Source organism: Oikopleura dioica, chromosome 2 (assembly GCF_907165135.1).
Source record: "Oikopleura dioica chromosome 2, OKI2018_I68_1.0, whole genome shotgun sequence".
Lineage (NCBI taxonomy): Eukaryota > Metazoa > Chordata > Appendicularia > Copelata > Oikopleuridae > Oikopleura > Oikopleura dioica.
In genome coordinates this window covers 8,640,730-8,657,522 of record NC_137292.1, presented here as the reverse complement: position 1 = coordinate 8,657,522, position 16,793 = coordinate 8,640,730, and the positions used below count along the sequence as shown (strand labels likewise).

At 41.5% G+C, this 16,793-nt stretch overlaps 2 protein-coding genes across 2 annotated transcripts; both read right to left on the bottom strand.

Annotated features, from left to right (window-relative positions):
* Positions 1 to 176: 176 nt before the first annotated feature.
* Positions 177 to 6,911, bottom strand: LOC145697441 (uncharacterized). Its single transcript, XM_081774648.1, has 9 exons — positions 6,777 to 6,911; positions 5,796 to 6,339; positions 4,514 to 5,512; positions 3,828 to 4,372; positions 2,865 to 3,036; positions 1,125 to 2,787; positions 941 to 1,083; positions 466 to 868; positions 177 to 425 (listed from the first exon to the last, which is right to left on the bottom strand). Exons 1-9 carry the CDS (start codon positions 6,838 to 6,840, stop codon positions 279 to 281), a joined length of 4,680 nt encoding a protein of 1,559 aa, XP_081630774.1. The 5' UTR covers positions 6,841 to 6,911; the 3' UTR covers positions 177 to 278.
* A 2,008-nt stretch (positions 6,912 to 8,919) lies between these two features.
* LOC145697478 (uncharacterized) lies at positions 8,920 to 16,352 on the bottom strand. The gene is made up of 4 exons (XM_081774690.1): positions 14,559 to 16,352; positions 10,642 to 14,513; positions 9,668 to 9,896; positions 8,920 to 9,623 (listed from the first exon to the last, which is right to left on the bottom strand). The coding sequence occupies exons 1-4, from the start codon at positions 16,215 to 16,217 to the stop codon at positions 9,159 to 9,161; spliced, it is 6,225 nt and encodes a 2,074-aa protein (XP_081630816.1). The 5' UTR covers positions 16,218 to 16,352; the 3' UTR covers positions 8,920 to 9,158.
* Between the last annotated feature and the right edge of the window lie 441 nt (positions 16,353 to 16,793).

The window sequence follows — 16,793 nt, the reverse complement described above, 5'->3', positions numbered from 1 at the left end:
TAATCCGAGTTCAATCTCCCAGGCAGTTAACTTTCGGCAACTGGAATCCCCGGGCTTATCTTGCACCGGAAAGATTTCGTGAAGTAATCTAGGTTGTTCCAACTTCAGTTTATTTTAAAAGCTGTCCTAGCGAGACCAGATTTAAATCAACAAAAGTTTCGTTATTTCTTCGCGAATTTCTTTATTCAGTAATATAATATTGTGAAGTTCATTTATACAGTTAATATTTACAGGCCTCTTTTGAATTATAAATTATCGATTTCTGGGCAGATGAAAATTTAAAAGGCTTTGTTGAAGGCATTATAAGATTGGGCAACAGCAGATTCGTCATGATTCACTCGTCCATTTACGTAGCCTTCCAGTTCTACGTACCGACGTTCGCCGAAAATGAAACCAGCTGCGTTCATTCGTAAGAACGAGAAGACCTTAATTTATTGAATGATTTGTCTATGTTTTGCTCTCTACCTCCATGTAGTCATCGTTCAAGACTTTTCCATTTTGAATGTTGGCCTTGCACGCTCTCGGCTGAAAATTAACCCTCGTCGCTCTTGGAGAACCGTCAAGATTCCATTGCCGCTGGGTCGTTGGTCCGTAGCACTCGCCACCCCAGATGACGATCTCTCCTTTGATCTGGCCAGCGAGGAAGCCCATTCTTGCGTGCTTGATTCTACCAGCTTCGTGCCACGCTCGTCGAAGATTTTTCTTCTTCCAAATTCGATTGCAATCTGGAGCGCCTTCCACGTCGCAGATATTTGTGCATTCGGTATAGTCGGCTACTGGAGATTCGTTTCCATGAACAATCGGTTCATCGACTTCTGGAAAAGAAGCTTCGGCATTTGGGCAATACTCCTTGAGTTCTTCAGCGTAACTTAAAAAAGAATGTCATCACAAGTGCGCCTCGTTAGGAGGAATTTTTAGAAGGCGGGGAAAATTTAATTACCTCTCATGATCGGAGCCATAAGTTCCATCAGCTCTTGGAATCTCGATGTAGTCTACTTCTGGTCTAAAACCGGCGCCTCCTTCAGTTTGTTTTGGGCCTGATTGACCAGAGACGTTCATAATGTAGCAGATGCATCGATTATCCTAACTCTCCTGTTATTTAGAATCTTGGGAAAATGACTTACCGAGTGTTTAGTTTCTTCAACCGAACAAACTCTTGGTCGTCGAGGTATCGTTTTTGTAGCGTATCTTCTCGTGTAAGATAATTTTTCAGAGCCAGTTCCGGGTTCAAAGCACATGACAAACGCTTCAGCACCTTTTGTTTCTCTCGGCAGGTAGGGTTTTCTGCACCATTTCCCTTGGACTCCTGTGCATTGCCAGCCTTCTTCGATGGCGATGTCGGTTGTCAGGGAGAAATTACCGCCAGCAGTGTCAGAAAGATGGAACTCTTCGAAATCCTGGTCAAGGGTCGTCGATATTCGTGATTTCATGTCTTGGCCGAAAGGATAGCCGATCTTTTGCGGGAGAATTTCGCTAGCTTCGAGGCCAGAGTACTTCCCCGCAGCTTCTCCGAGAATTTCTGATCGGGACCAGCCATTTGGATTGAAAACCCAAACGTCTCGCAAGTGACCATGTTTAGTGCAACCTTCAATGTTGTATCGTTTGTTCAAATCTCGATTAGGAAGATCCGAAGAAGCAGCCATCAATCCTCCAATGATCCAAAGACCCTGATTAGTAACAACTGTTCCGTAGTTTTGCCTAAAGTTAGGGAGTTGATCTTTTCTCCAAAAAGCTGGGTCTGTTCCCCATAAATTGTTCATGAGGCATTGCGACCCATCGCTCTTTTTAAATGGGAATGGAAATTCTGATCCTTCTTCAACGCGCCAAATTTCGCTCTTTGCATTGTTGTATTCAAGCGAAATCAGTCTCGCAAATTTTCCAGATCCAACGTACGCTTTGTCTCCCATAACGCCACAGGCGGGTTGTCCCGGGCCGAGGTAGTCTTTAAACGATTCGCGGAAATTTGGCCGACGAGTGTCTGGTAAACCGTTGATTGCCATAATGTCCCGAAAGGTTACGGGACCGAGAATGGGATTGTAAAGAGTCGAGTTCATTGGATATTTCCATCGGAGCTCTCGAGTGACTGTTATCTCTTCTCCTTGATAGGTCATGATGCTGAGCATTTGCGCGGTCTCGATATCAGGACTGTGCAGATTTGATTGATGGTAGAAAGGCTTTGTTAGTAAAATGAGGCGGCGATACTCGGCCCAGTTGCTGTGATAATTTGGATTTTCTTCAGAAGTCCAGAATCCTTCAAGCCCTCGGACAGCGATTCCATCTTCAGATGATGTCTCAAGCAGTCGATTTTGACAGAGTTCAAAAGTTCTTGCTTCCCAGTCGTTGCCATTCCAGAAGTCGGCGGAGACGGTGCAATAGGAGTGTAGCCATCGAGGATCAGTAGGACCTCTGCCTGCATCGCCGTTTCGACACTGTCCCTGGCAATTCAAAACTGAAACTGAAGGCAAGTCCGGCCATTCATTTTGTCGAACGCAGCCGGCTAGACCCTCGCAGGCTTCTTTTGAATCGTCCATTCTGTTTCCATCAACGTCGATCCATTTTCCTCCCTCTTCGATTCCCTCTGCTTCCTCGTCCCATTGATACACGTACGTTTTGTCGTCAAAAGTATCAAAGAACTGCCCAGGGCGACCGCCGACAACCATGACTTTGTTGTCATCAATATTCATCATGCAGTTGTAGAACTTGGCCTTGTGCGCATCTGGATCGGTAGCTGGGATTCGCTGGGGTGCAAACGAGACTTTGAATTTGTGAGGCGACTCGGATTTCAGACTGAACTTTTTCTTTAGAACCCAAAAATGCAAATTTAGAATATGAAAAGATGTAAATGTAAATTTAACTAATCTTACCCATAATACTGGTAGTGTGGTTTCGGAAGGGTCTCCCCACTGACTGTTTGTGGGTTCCATCCACCACCGAAGAGAATCAGATTATCCTTATAATCTGGTGCTGTATTTCTGTGATCGACGCTTACGCAACCGTTGTTATCGCCATAGCCAGCTAGTCCAAGTGGAAGTTTATCTAAAAATACACGATAAAATTTAAGTATTTAGAGGCGACGCTCAACCTGATAAGCTTAAAATTTAATCTAAGCTTTCTAATCGACCTGTTGGTTTTCAAAACAAGCAGCAACGATAATTTTTTCTAAAAAAGCTTTTTACGCTTCTCGTGATGTTAAAGGAACAGTAATTTCTAGGCAGTACTTATTGCGTAATTTTAGATATTTTAAAGGGTTTCAAAGGGCTTATTTTCCACGTGTGTTTTAATTAACGGATCGTAAATCCAACAAATTGTTAAATAATCGATATATCCTCATTTATCGATTACACATTTCTCTTTTATTGAGGCCAAGCTTATCCAAAGAATGAAAATGACTTTGAAAGAAGCAAACATTTCTCCTGAAGATGAGGAAAATTTAAAATCTGAAGAGAATAAACGCAAAAAGAAGACCTTATTTGAGTCCCTGAAAGAGACCCAAATCAGTGATTTACTTCGCTTTTTACTTCTTTTTATTTTTCTTCTTGCAGTTGCCTTTTTCCTCGGGATTCGATACGGTAAAATTTGTTAAAAAAATTCACACGGCGTTTTTTTAGAAAAATATGGGTCCGGCGAAAAAGAAAAGTCAACGCGTCCATGAAGTCAATTACAGGTACTGTGACAAAAGTTCACATCAATTTTGGAAAATAAAAAAAAATGTTTACACGTCTACGATCGTGATTTATTTTTGATAATAAAAATTTCATTTTTGGAACGAGAAACTAATGAACGTAAATTGCAAGGTGCTGAAGTTGTTTTCTGACGCGGGTAATTACCTTCTCCAAATCTCTCAGGATCCGGGGCATAGGGCCATTCGCAGAGGCAGTCGTAACCAAACTCGGCGTCGGGGTTCAATTGACATTGGGAGCCACTTTGACAGCGATTATGGTCACATGGATTGTGACAAGCCATCGTTCCTTCTCGCATGTGTTCTTCGTAGAATTCTAGTGATTTGCCATTGAAGATTCGGTTGTTGTACTTTTGCACGGAGTAGAATACAGGGCCGTTTCCTAGGTCAGGATTTCTATCTCGTCGCTGAATCGCGCCGATGCTCGGATCGTATTGCCATCGCGGTGCGTAAGGATTTCCCCATGCTCGGACGCTCGACCATCTATCCCCAGACATTGGACATCGACAAACATCAGTATTTGGAAAACCACGATCTCCAGAAGAATCGCACTCAGCGGCGTAGTAGTTCGAAAGCCAGTTGCAAGGGCTCAGAAGGAAAGATTTCGGCGCGCTGCATAGATCTTTGTAAGCGTACCAGGACTTTGCGGCTTCTTTGCCAGTGAATTCTTCGCCGGCAGCTTCTTTTTGCGCTCTGAAATGATGAAAATATAATATATCTTATGACGTATGGATTTGTAAATGTTGGTCAACTTGACAATTCGTTAATGATAGACTACCATTGATGGCGGTTGATTATAGTTAGCGCTAGAATCATAACATTCGGTTGATTTACCTGAGATCATCCAAGAACGCAGCATCACGTGGCGCTCCATCTTCGTGACATCTTTTATTGAACAAGTAGCAGTTTCCAGCAAGCGCATTACCGTCACCGTCGTTTCCATAAAATCTTGTAATGTCAGGTTGTCCCCACCTTGAACTAGATGGAAAGAACATGACTGAGAGACAATTTGCTTTTTCCTCTAATTGGCAAATTCGGATGCACTCGGCAAACGTGTATTTTTGATTGTGAAAGGGAGGACTTTGAGAGCCAGAATCTAAGTTGAGGATTTTGTAAGCTTCGTCGTAATTTCTGCAGCCACCTTCCCAATCTGTTTCGTCTCCACTGAAGTTAGAAGTCTTCCCAATATTCCACAAATGCTTAATTTTAAATTCAGGAACGCCATTTTGTTTCCATCCATTTCGCCCATGCGTCCAAGGAAGACAACGGCCCAGCTGACAGCTTTCGCTTTCTTTCTCTCCCCCATTTGGGCAAAATTCATATTCTGATGTTTTAAAAGCAATAGCTCTTGTTCTGTAATTTTCTAAACTCTCGGCGGAGCAAAGGCCATCGCTATCAGGATTGGGGCACTCGGCACAGCCGCGAAAACGTGTTCTAGTTCCGCTATTTCCGCAAGTTTTTGAACAGGCACTCCAAAGACCCCAGCTTGTCCAGCCATGGCCTGGCTCGCCTTCTTCTGGGCCCGAGATCGTCTCGCAGGGGATTAAGTTGCCATCGTTGTCGGAAAAGGAGCAAGGTCGACTTTCCACTTCACTTCCGCTATTTTCTAAAACTCTCGTTCGTCGCTGAACTCCCTCGCCACAAGCCGGTGCGGGCGTATTACGGCACTCGTGGTAGCCCCAGCTGGACCAGTGGCCGAACTTGAACTCTGGATCATTAGCCAGAGCATTGTCGAGCTCTGTAAAGCTGCCTGAGCCATATTTTGCGTAGAGCTCCGCCATGTGTGCCCCTTTGACCTGGAAACTAGAGCGCGGATCACTCAGGCTCATCTCGCTTTTAAAAGGGTTTTATAACGTTTCCTTAGAATTCTAGCGATTAGACAAAGGGATTTATTTTCACCTTACAATAAAAACAGCTATTCTAAAATTCTAAAAGGGATAAGAGCAATCTATCTAAAAAATTACTCTTTGAAACCGAAAAAAGCCGATTTTGTGAAGAATTTTCGCGATAATATTTTTTTATCTTATCAAAGGTTAATTTCAGTCTTTATCTTAAATTTTTTGAATTCAGTCAAAAATTATTGCGGACTTCAACATTATCGCTCTAAAAACCCGACCTATGTTTGCAAAGAAGCTCCGACATAAAATGACAGGTGTATTCTGGATGGCCCAAGACGTTCGTATCCAAAAACGTAAACGCCTTGCAATTGGGATCATTTTTACACTCTGTCGCGCATCTTCTGTACCAATCGTCGCACTGGCCAGGAACGTTGATTCTTTCGCCGTCATTTTTGTGCTGTTCATGGCAAAGGCCGTCGGTGCATTCGACGAAGCATTCTCCGTTGATGTTGCATTTGTTCCAGCTTTTGTAGACGCCCTTATCGCAGTATCCATTCGAACGCGTCCAGATTACGTCATCGGGGAAAGCTCCTGGGACCGTGTTTTTCGCTGCTTGTGGATTTCCGCGCTCAACGTCAATATTCGTTCCGAAGAAAATCTTCTTCCCCGATTCCGGTTCTACGAACTGAAAGGTCTCCAACAACTCGACATCGTCGCTCCTTGTCAAAGTGCATCCTGATGTTATTCTCGGGTCTAAATTGCTGATGCGCTTTTCGTCTTTCCGCAACGCTCTTAGGTGATTTCGACTTCGCCGCAAATGCCCTGAAATTCAATAAATACTTGACTCAATTTACCGCAGCTGCAAAATACGACACTCAAACGTAGCTTAAGAAAACAAAGCCAACGTAAAAATCTCGTCACGTTCATTACATATATAATATATGATATATTGGTTCGATTCTTGAGTTCCAGTGGTTTCGAAAGGGGCCTAACTGTTAGTTATTTTCCCAATGTAGAATGACAAGAAACAGGTTGATCTTGAAGAGGAAATATTTTATTGTAGTATCATCAGAAAAATAGGTTTCTACAGGTTTTCTATTCAGAGTTAATAGACTCAAGCCCATCAAAAAGAGCTCTTTTTCTCTATTTTTTGAGCTCATTTCAGACCAAAAATTAATATTTTCAATGACTCTTAAAATAACGCTAACACTAACCCTATCTCTAAGCAACCCTAAAGACAAGAAATCATTTCGACTTACGATTTCTTCCAGAAGTAGCATCGTTCTCTCCAAGGAGGAGAAACGTTAATATACAATTCTTCATAAATATACTCTTTGTCCTTATATATTAAAAAAGGAAGATTTAATAACTATACATACGAGTTTCAAGTTTCAATTTTTACAAGTGAAAAGAGTACCGAAGAGTTCTCGCATAAATCCGAAAAAGGGTTCCGGCGCTACAGAGCGATGCGCGCCGCGGGTTTGCGCCGTGAGAAGTTTTGACAATCACTGTCTCGCCCAGTCTCGACCGAAGTTTGCTGTTTATCGAAAGGTTTTTCAGAAGAACTCTTGAGTATATTGTCGGAAGGTGATAAGGCTCGCACGTTCACTGAAACGCTAGTTACGGATCTGATAAGGAAAACAATGCGGCTAAAGTGACAAACGTACCAATTTTTCGATAGAACGTGTTAACTACCCTGTATACCGTGTAATCTATACCGTATAGACTATACGGCACCGTATTTTTTCCTTCCAAAAATGAGAAACATCCACCCAGAATTCATCTACCCAGAAATAGCCAGTTCAGACAAGTCTTGATACGGCTCAGTCACCGGATCATCTCGGATGTCAAAACAAAACATTTTTTTATCTTACCTCACGTAATTATTTTTAACGGAAAATCCTTCCTTTTGAAGTTGGCTTAATACGTGGAGTAAAATAAAGGTAGTCAAAGTTTCTTTTACGATGACATGAACTGCTTCCGAAAAAAAGGAACTTGCGGTGGAATCAAAAGACAATAATTACAAGATAATTTTTTCGCATATTTGAGCTGTCTATAATTCTCGACTGAGTCTGCTGGCTGAGATATTTGCAAATTATTTAGGGCAAATTCATTCACGTTCTAGTGCTGCCATGGTCTTATTGAACACGGTTCGAAAATGCATATTATGATGTTATTTGCAAGCATGGTAAGTAGAGACTCTACTGTATAGTTACACGTTTATTTTTATACAAGTAAGCTTGGTGACAGTAATTAATGGGTCTTTTCAGTAGGACTCCAAGTTTAGTTAGGGCACCAACAGTAAGGAGTTTTAGGTCAAATAGGTCAATCTTGTCCTTTTGAATGTAAAAGACACGGACGAAAAGATTAGCTGGTACGTTACTCAGTCAAAATACGAAGTGTGCGATGTTTTCCAATTCTGAAACTCGCTCCCGTCGTGCACTGACCTACTTTTTATGAACTCTCTGACAGGGAGTCTCTCTGTAAAAGAATACATTATTATAGAAATAAACTCTTCGCAAGATAAGTAAGATCGACGAAAACACGATAGAAAAGATTAAATCCTATGTTCAATTTGTTAAAATTCTTTGTACATGAGAGATATTCCCAACCGTTCAACATCATGTGTCATGTAAGGACGAACCCGCTCGTCGTAACTCAATTTCAATCATCAAGCAAGAATAGATATTCGCACGCTTTAGATAGACAGTTGTCAATATAAGTTTTATACAAACAGTGACAGTAAGTGGCGATGCGAATATGAATGTCTCACAAAAGCTTGAAAATAGAAAAATATTCCGAAAACATTTTTCAGAAAGCGCCCTTAGTTTACGATGAACAGGGCCGATCCAATATCATCTTCGAAATTCGTTGGTCAACCAAGCTTGTTTTTGTTTCAAGGAAACCAAGTTGGCAATTAAAAACCTCCGAATAGAAATAACATTCTTTAATTGACCGCCAATTTACGGACCTTCTGGATTTTGCTAATAGGACGTAATTGCTTATCTTTATTTTTCGCACTGAATTTAACGTGCGAATAATAAAGAGGAAATTATCTTTATTTATAAGATAACGTGGCCAATAGCTTATCCCTATTATAAGTGATAATTTATCAATCAAGGAGTTTTAGACAGATTTGAAAAGTAGGGCAATCTTGTCCTTTTGAATGTAAAAGATACGGACGAAAAGATTAGCTGGTACGTTACTCAGTCAAAATGCAGTCGGTTATTTGGTTAGTTATTACTTTGAATTAAATTTTAACTAAAGTGTCGATGTTCCTAAACGACCGTGAAAAATTCGATCTAACCGTTCGAGAATGGACAGAAATCTACGCGGTTGCCCAAGAGAAAGATGAAGAAAACGTAAGAAATGACGGAGAAAACAAAGAGAAGCGTTTGTTTTTATTTTGAATAAATTACAGTTCTCCTTCGCGAAATGTTTTGAAGGCTCGACTTTCAAGAGATTTTCCCGTCATTTTCGCGAGAAGAGCTAGGCAAGTTCTTTGCCGGTCGTCATTCTTTCTTGGGATGATGTATTTCGGTTGATTGGGATCAATAGGAGCTTCAAGAGTTTTATCAACAATAAGTTGTTTTATGCTTTCATTGGTTAGAAATTAAGTGAAATTTGTTTATCTAAAATTTCTAAACCAATTTCCTGTCAACGACTTCTATGTAGTTCCCATCTTGTGGGACGAAGTGGACATTGGGACATTCTTTCCCCTTTATTTCATTGATTTTGTTTTTCTGGTAGTCCTCGTTACCGCCTTTTTCATAGGTGCAGAATCCAGTGTTCACATCGCACTTGAAGTTTTCATCTTCCAGCATGCTCTGTTCTTCCTCTTCCCAGCAGGCAAGCAATCTCAACATTTCTTCGAACTTCTCGCCATAAATGCCCCTAGAACTCTTAGGTGGATGGACTCCAACCGGAATCAACGTAGCATCCGAGCAGAATCTGAGAAGACGGCTGGTTTTAATGATGGTTTCTTCGATGACATTTGCGATTGAAGCTGGAAGATAAAGAGTGTTCGAAATGGTCATTACTATCACATTTGGTCTTTCTTCAGTCTGGGTAGAATTCAAAAGTCCTGTTGAAATGCCTTTGACCGCCTAAATATAGTTCTTTTGACGCATTTCTTGGATTGTAATCTTACCGCATAAGAAAGCCCATGAAAGGGCATAAATGTTCCGCCGTTATAAGTAACATTTCCAAGCAGTTCTTTTACATATTCTACTTCTTGAAGAGACTCAAATGTATGAATTTCGTCCAAGTTTTGATATCCCTCGTAAAGACTCATCGCAAAACGAGAAGAATCGTCACCAATATACTTGTGTCGAGACATCAGTTCTTGTAAGAAGCTCATCTGGCGTTTCCAGTAAACACTGAAAGAACAAACTTATCATAACATACCCCCCCCCCCTAAATTTCCGCGCAATTCGTGGTATTTCGCCCAAGTTTACGTTTCATAACTTTTCCGAAACCCCCGAAATTTACGCTTCCTCGCGTTTCCCCGCGTTTCCAAATTTCTTCTCCTAACTTTTCCGCGTGCGCCCAAATTTACTCGCGACCCGCTGAAATAGGCGTCAACGCTAATGATTCATTAACGGGCGCGTTATTCAATCATAGCGCCATATTAAACCAAGGGATTTCAGTCTTATTCAGGAACTCGAGGCACTAGAATTGAAAATTTTTCGTGGCTTGGACACATAAAAATCGTACCATTAACTTAAAATATTGAGGCCAGGATTTTGCTCCGCAGAAGTCGTTTTCATCTATCGCAGGTAGCATAACGTTCTATCAAATATTTATAAACTTCACTGTAACAATAAACAATAATTTTATCAAAGATAACATAAGATAGGGCTGCCCTATAAGGGAATCTGGCTTTTTATAAAAGATCATCCTTTCTTTGCCCGGAGCGAGCAAAACAAGACTTTTGCGCACACAGAAAATTAACCGACGAAGCCAATCAGCGCCGCGAGAGTAAATTTGGGCGCACGCAGAAAAGTTAAGCGGCGTAAATTTCGGGGGTTTTGAACAAATCAGGAAGAGTAAATTACGGAAAATGTACCGAGGAATGCGCGAAAACTTGGGGGTGGGGTATGTTAGTAGAAATTCTAAACAAACCTGTTTTTCAGTGCCTGTTCTACTGCGAAATCAATCTGCTCCTGTCTCAGTACTAATGGCAACGAAGCCAGGACATCTTCTTCTATTTCTTTTCGCCCATCAACTGCATCTGTGTTGTCGATCAAAAGCAAAACATTGACATTAGGATCCAGTGTTTGCAAGTCGTAGATAACTTCAACTTTGGCATCGATTTCTTTGATAATTTCCGGGTTTTCGCTATTTTCGTCCGTCCTAACAAGAGTTTTTTTGCCCTCAAATTCATTGAATTCGACGATGATTTCTACTTTGTAAGTAGTGCCGGGACGTAGATTTTCAAACTGGGGAGTTGGATAGCCCGATGTATCATATACTCTGCAGGTTGTACCATTACCTAATTCTTGAACACTTTCATCATCATCAATGTAGCTGTCTCCATGTCCGGTGATGTTCAAACCGTTTATTTTCACTTGCCACTGAATGGGATAAACATCGTACTTGAAGTCGAAAAAATGCGTGTCTCTTTTTCGTCTTTTTCTTCTTTCTATTGTGGCGCAAGAAGGACAACCCGCTTCAGAAGGACATTTGAGTTCATGACAATTAGGCCAGTTGAAAGTCACCAGAGAGCTAGTGAGCGTCTCGTTGAAGAGGGTTATGTTAGGAGCTTCAGTTGCGGTTCGAATTGAAAGCCGAAGCATGTCTGTATATTTATCGATATCTGCCTCAGTTTTCGCGTCGAACTTTGCTTTCATTAAGAAATTATAAGTTGTGAAAGGAACAAGAGGGCTGATCGTTTTCTTGGTGATTCCGCTGTCTAAATGAACGATGTTTCCGCCAGCAAAGTAAGGACTGTTGATTTTCCCGGTTCCCTCAGTAGTATTGTATTCATAGATTAAGATGTATTCATCTGCACCATCAACATCCTCCCATTCAAGAGTTGTTGAAATATCTCGAACATTGCCAACTTCGATCTTCATCTGAGGAGGACAGGTGGTTAAGATAGACGCATCATCAGAATATTCAAGTCGTTTCCACGGATACTCTGCCCAGTTACTGTCTTTATCTGTGAGTCTGTTTTCAGTCCAAACAGAGACATTAATGGTAACGTCTTTCTTTGGGAAAAGATCGCTTACGTAAGTTAGGTAATAGCCGTCATTTTTGCTTTTTATCGGATTTCCGTTAATTGTATTATCTTCGTCATTGTCAGCCTCACTGTCCATGGTACTCGCAAATCCAATAGGTTCTACCTCATGAAAAGGCCAAAATACGGTGACGGAAGAAGATTCAACGCTGAAAAATTTGAGATCAGGTGGTGGCAGAGCAGTTCGTCCTTCAATAATCAACTCGTCAGTTTTGCCAAGTTCACCCAAGTCAGCGACGACTGTAATCTTATAACCAGTAAGAGGGAAAAGTTCTTTCTGATAAGTGGCTTCCGAGCTGTTCGAGATCAATATTTTTGCCGTCGTCGTTAAATTAGCGTCTAACCATTCGGCAATTTCTGTCCCAAATTTTCGTTCGGCCCTGTCTTCTGTGTCATCAGCGGTTATAGCACTGATTTCATATCCTTTCAGATGACGGGATATCTCTTTACTCTTCCATCTATTTGACCATTTGAGCTCGATGGAAGATGTCTTTGCGATTTCTTCCATTGCGTATGGTGGGGCAGGAGCTGTTGTAGCTGGTTTCTGGATCGATAAAGCTCCGAATTCATCCCATTCCACTCGTAGATTGAAGTCGTAAGTTGTAGAAGGCAGGAGTCCTCGAAACGTACAATCACCCGATTGTTGATCATCAGATCTTTTCACTTTACACTCATGAGGAGAGTCCTTATCGTCTTCATTCGTCGCTTTCAAAACAACTGTTTTGGCTGGTATAACGTTTTCGTTTTCCTGATCCTTATTTTCTTTAAAATATGGCGTTTTACATTTTACAAAAATCGAGGTTGAGCGAATCGTTTCATGGTCAATTATGATTTCGATATCAGGAATTGCGACTCCCTTTTCGAATTGAAGCGGGAATAAAATATTTGACTCAATCAACGGATCAGCTTCTTGATAAATTGCTTGAACAGTGAAAATAGCGGGCCAACCTTCTGGATCACCAGTTGCATTGAAAAATGTTTCCGTCGTCGATCCTGCATCCTCCCATTTTCCATTTTCTTCGAATGCTTTTGTGCACACACCTTCTTCGCAGATTCTGATATTGTAAATAGGAATAAGAGTGTCGCTATAATTGCGCTCATGTGACCAAGAAATCAACCCGAAGCCACCTTGTCCTTCTACTTTTTCCGGAAAAATCCGCACTGCAGTTTCCACTGTCAATATATTCCAATCAGAAAGTCGTGTCACAACTGTCTCATGTCCTACGCATGGCTCCTTATCAGTAGGAAGAAATGTCATTTTGCAGACATATGAATTTTTGTAAAGAGTATTCGTCAGTGCATCTTCATAGAATACCCGAAGTCTCGCTTCAATTATTTCAGCTGGATCATCTTTAACTAGAAACAAAGTCCAGTACTTGCCCTCTATATCTGGTTCTCCTGAAAATCCATCTTGAAGTTCTGATATCTGACTTTCAACTCTAACGGCCAGTTGTTGATGATCGTAGGAAAGGTTGACCATCGTTGGGTTGAGATATGTTGGCTTGAAATCAGTGATTGGAGGCTGAAATTGTAGATTGGGAATGATTCCGTAGTCAGTTTCGCTTGTTTCGCTATAGTATGATTTGATTTTGAGAGTGAAATTGTCGCTTCTATAATCATTGTTGATGTTAAAAGAAGTTTGACTTTTGTCATTCATTCTTTCAATTTTAATCGGATCTTCATTTGGATATTCGATCTCTATGATGTATTTTTGAGCTTCGTCGTCTTCTGTCCAAAAGCCAGTGATCTCAGTTGATGATATGCGAAGATCGTCGAAAAAGGGAGGAAGCTTGTTGGTAACAAATTTCAAGGTCGACCGAACTGTAGCTCTGTTTGATTCTTCTCCACACGTTGCCGAAAGTCTTATCGTGTGTTCAAGCTCTGGAACAAGCCCTGATGCATGACAAGTCATTGACTCCGAATCACAGCTCGTGTTTGTTTTTAATCCGAGGGCTCGTGTCTCCTCTAAGTATACTGAAGGGTGAGGAATGTATCCGCCAGGCGTTTTTGATTCCTCAACGAGTTGCATGTTTTTGCAAGGGAACGAAAATGAGAGGGAGAAATCGGCTGTAGTAGTCGTCTTGCGCGTCAGCGAGATTGTGAGTGTTGGAAATGTGCCGATTGTAGGTACAGTAATCGTTTCACCATCAGTGAAATAATTTTCATCGTCTTCATAACCGAAAACTTCGATTTTATAAAAAGTTTCTCGATTGAGGTTCTCAAAGAGAATTGAATTCTGACATTCTGTTATGCAAGAAACGGTTTCTTGGACTTGACTTTGGCCGATATCTGGAAAAACTCCTGAAATAAACACTTCATATTTGACAAATTGTTCATGCTTCGTCCAAGATACAGTCAGAGAATCATTGGTTCGTTTGACAATTTCTGGATTGAGAAGAGGCAGTGTTCGGAAGTCGAGGGTCACTTCAGCACCCAATCGCAAGGTCTGATCGTGGAAAGTTTTGAGTTTCGGCGCTAGAATTATCTGATCCGCCTCGTTGACAGGCAAGTTTTTAAGCTGGATAATATTTTCTGGCGCGTCATCTTCTCGTTCGACTTCAAAAGTCCAGTCTTCATTTGAGATAAGTTTTCCCAAGACTCCTTCAACAGAAGCTCCGATCTCAGCTTCAACCTCAAAACTCGCCATCGTTGACCGACCTCCAACTTGAGTTATTTTCTTAATCGCTGGTTCCCGGGTTTCTCCATTGAGAACGAGGGTGTCGGTCTGTTTGCCGTTTTTGAAGACTGCAGTCAGCTAAAAACGGTTTTGAATGAATCACATTTCCTTGTTTAATGTTACCCTGAAACTGTATTCCTTATCAAGTGGTACAGTGAATTTGACACTGCGGATGTTCGGACCAATGTTCACATCCCGACAGCTGTTGACACAATTTCTTGGTTCTTTTTCATCCTCTCTTCTCTTACGGGAACTTTCTACCAAGGACCTACTGTCGGAAACAATCACATTATAAATGAATTCACGTAGATTAGCTACATCATCATCACTCCACTCATCCATCGACCATTCTATCTCTACATTTTCATCCTTGTTGACATGATTAACTTGAACCGGTTTGATGAGAGCAGTTGTTACCAGAAGCTCTTTCTTTTCTAAATTGTTCCAGCTAGCAGTGACTCGGTACTGAGTGTTGGTTGTTGCCCCTGTGACTTTATAAAGTTTTTTATATCGGCCGTCGACGATGTCTAATACTTCAACTCCGCTGTCAATTTGGGCGTTGTCATCAACTCCGTCTTCTCGTACGACTTTAATGTTGACAAATTTAGGCTCGACATAGAACTCGAAAGAGGAAGTCGTGATTGATCCGCTCTTATCTTTCAATATTATTTCACAGTTTTTCTCGTCAGAACCATCACCGCAGTTGTCGAAGCCATCGCAGACAAATCTGCTTGCAATACAAGTTCCGACGTCGCAAATGAAGCTGTTTTCATCCCCTTCAGCGCAGACAAAGATGTTATTCATGTTCAACAGCCAGTGTGCCCAAATATACGTCGATGCTTCACTTTCAGCTTCAATACCAACCCCTTCAGTTTGAAGAAAAAACGTGTAGTTCAAGCAACCTGGATGGACTTTGTCCTTGTTTGAATATTCATTTTGCCACTCATATTCTCTTTCGCCAACCTTTTTGCAAGTAATTTTCTTGTTATTCCAAGGATGAAGAAACTGCCGCGCTCCTTTTCCGTTTTCAGTGATGTCATCGCAGTCCATCATGCATTGGCTTCCCTCAAAGTCTTGATTCGTGCAGCTGGAGAAAGTTGCTGGATAGGAAGCAAGAAGCTGGGGAGGTCCGCAGCTGGGACGGACGCACTCACCTCGTCCATCCCAACCGTTGTCTGTGCACGTGACTATGTCTTTGCCGATGTTTATGAATCCGGGATTGCAGATGGCTCTGCATTCGATGCTTTCAGTATCACAGACGTAACGACCGTCGGGTAAATATCGAGCTTCACATTTTCTTGCTTTGTAGCAATTGATCTGATCTTCAGATTCGCAGCATGAGATGGGACAAGTTCCATTAACTCTTAGGCAGCTGATTTGATCCTTTTTCACGGTTCGACAGAGGGGATTGGGATGACACTCTTCGTTAGACAACTTCGTATAGCATTCTCCGTCGTTGGAGTTGTCGTCGGCATCATTCCAGCAAAGCGAATTTAGCGCTTTGCATGATTGGCTATCAACATTAACCTGTCTTCCTTGCCTTTCGCTATCATCCTGGTCGCAGTAGAAATGCTCACAGCTCTCGATCTGCGGGGCAACTCCCAAAGTCTTGACTTCCATCAAGATTGCAGCTGAGACGGACCGTTCGTAGCCATAAGGAGTTGAGTCTTTGAGGGTGTAGATCTCAATTTTGTGATACATCGCTGACTTCAGCATGAACGGAGAAAAGTAAGGAGATCGAGTCATGTAATCTCTAATCCAAGTTTCTTTTGGATTAGACATACTGTAACCAAGCTCGTATAGTCTGACATAGAACAATTGTCTTTCGTCGCTAGAAGAAGGGCGCCAGTCGATAGTGAACCGGAAATAATCGATGTTTGACGAGTATAAACCTGTTGGAGGAAGCAGGTCTTTATTTTCGCTTTTTGAGATTTGAAAATTTATACGTTTGTCCGCAACTCTTACCATTTTAGATTTTTCAAGAATCTTTCCTGAAAGATTGAAGTTTTGGCAAATTCTTTTGCTCAAGCGTGATGTGGACCACTTTTTTCTTCATCCCATTCTCTCGAGAAAGAGGCATTATTGTCAGATGATTTGCCCCTTCGGGTCTCCCTTTTTCTGGCTCTTGAAAAGGCTTGACATTATACTCAGCCTTTTTCGATACAGCTTTTTTAAAGTCTTGCTCCGGCGACCCGCTTTGGACGATAATCAAATAGTAAGTGTTATTTTGATTAATTCCCGTTGCAACTGACTGATCTTCTTCTTCCCATGTTAACTTGTTTCTTGAGCTTACCCTGAGGTTGGTCACTGCTTCTGATAAGTAAAAAAGAAGAAATAGAGCTCTCATTCTTATAATTT

Coding starts and splice junctions, on each gene's coding strand:
- LOC145697441 (XM_081774648.1), bottom strand. CDS start 6,840: ATGAAGAATTGTATATTAACGTTTCTCCTCCTTGGAGAGAACGATGCT. Junction 5,513..5,795: donor GAGCTTCTTTGCAAACATAG/GTCGGGTTTTTA, acceptor CCCTTTTAAAAG/CGAGATGAGCCTGAGTGATC. Junction 4,373..4,513: donor GCGTTCTTGGATGATCTCAG/GTAAATCAACCG, acceptor TCATCATTTCAG/AGCGCAAAAAGAAGCTGCCG.
- LOC145697478 (XM_081774690.1), bottom strand. CDS start 16,217: ATGTCTAATCCAAAAGAAACTTGGATTAGAGATTACATGACTCGATCT. Junction 14,514..14,558: donor ATAAGGAATACAGTTTCAGG/GTAACATTAAAC, acceptor AACCGTTTTTAG/CTGACTGCAGTCTTCAAAAA. Junction 9,897..10,641: donor GAACAGGCACTGAAAAACAG/GTTTGTTTAGAA, acceptor TTGTTCTTTCAG/TGTTTACTGGAAACGCCAGA.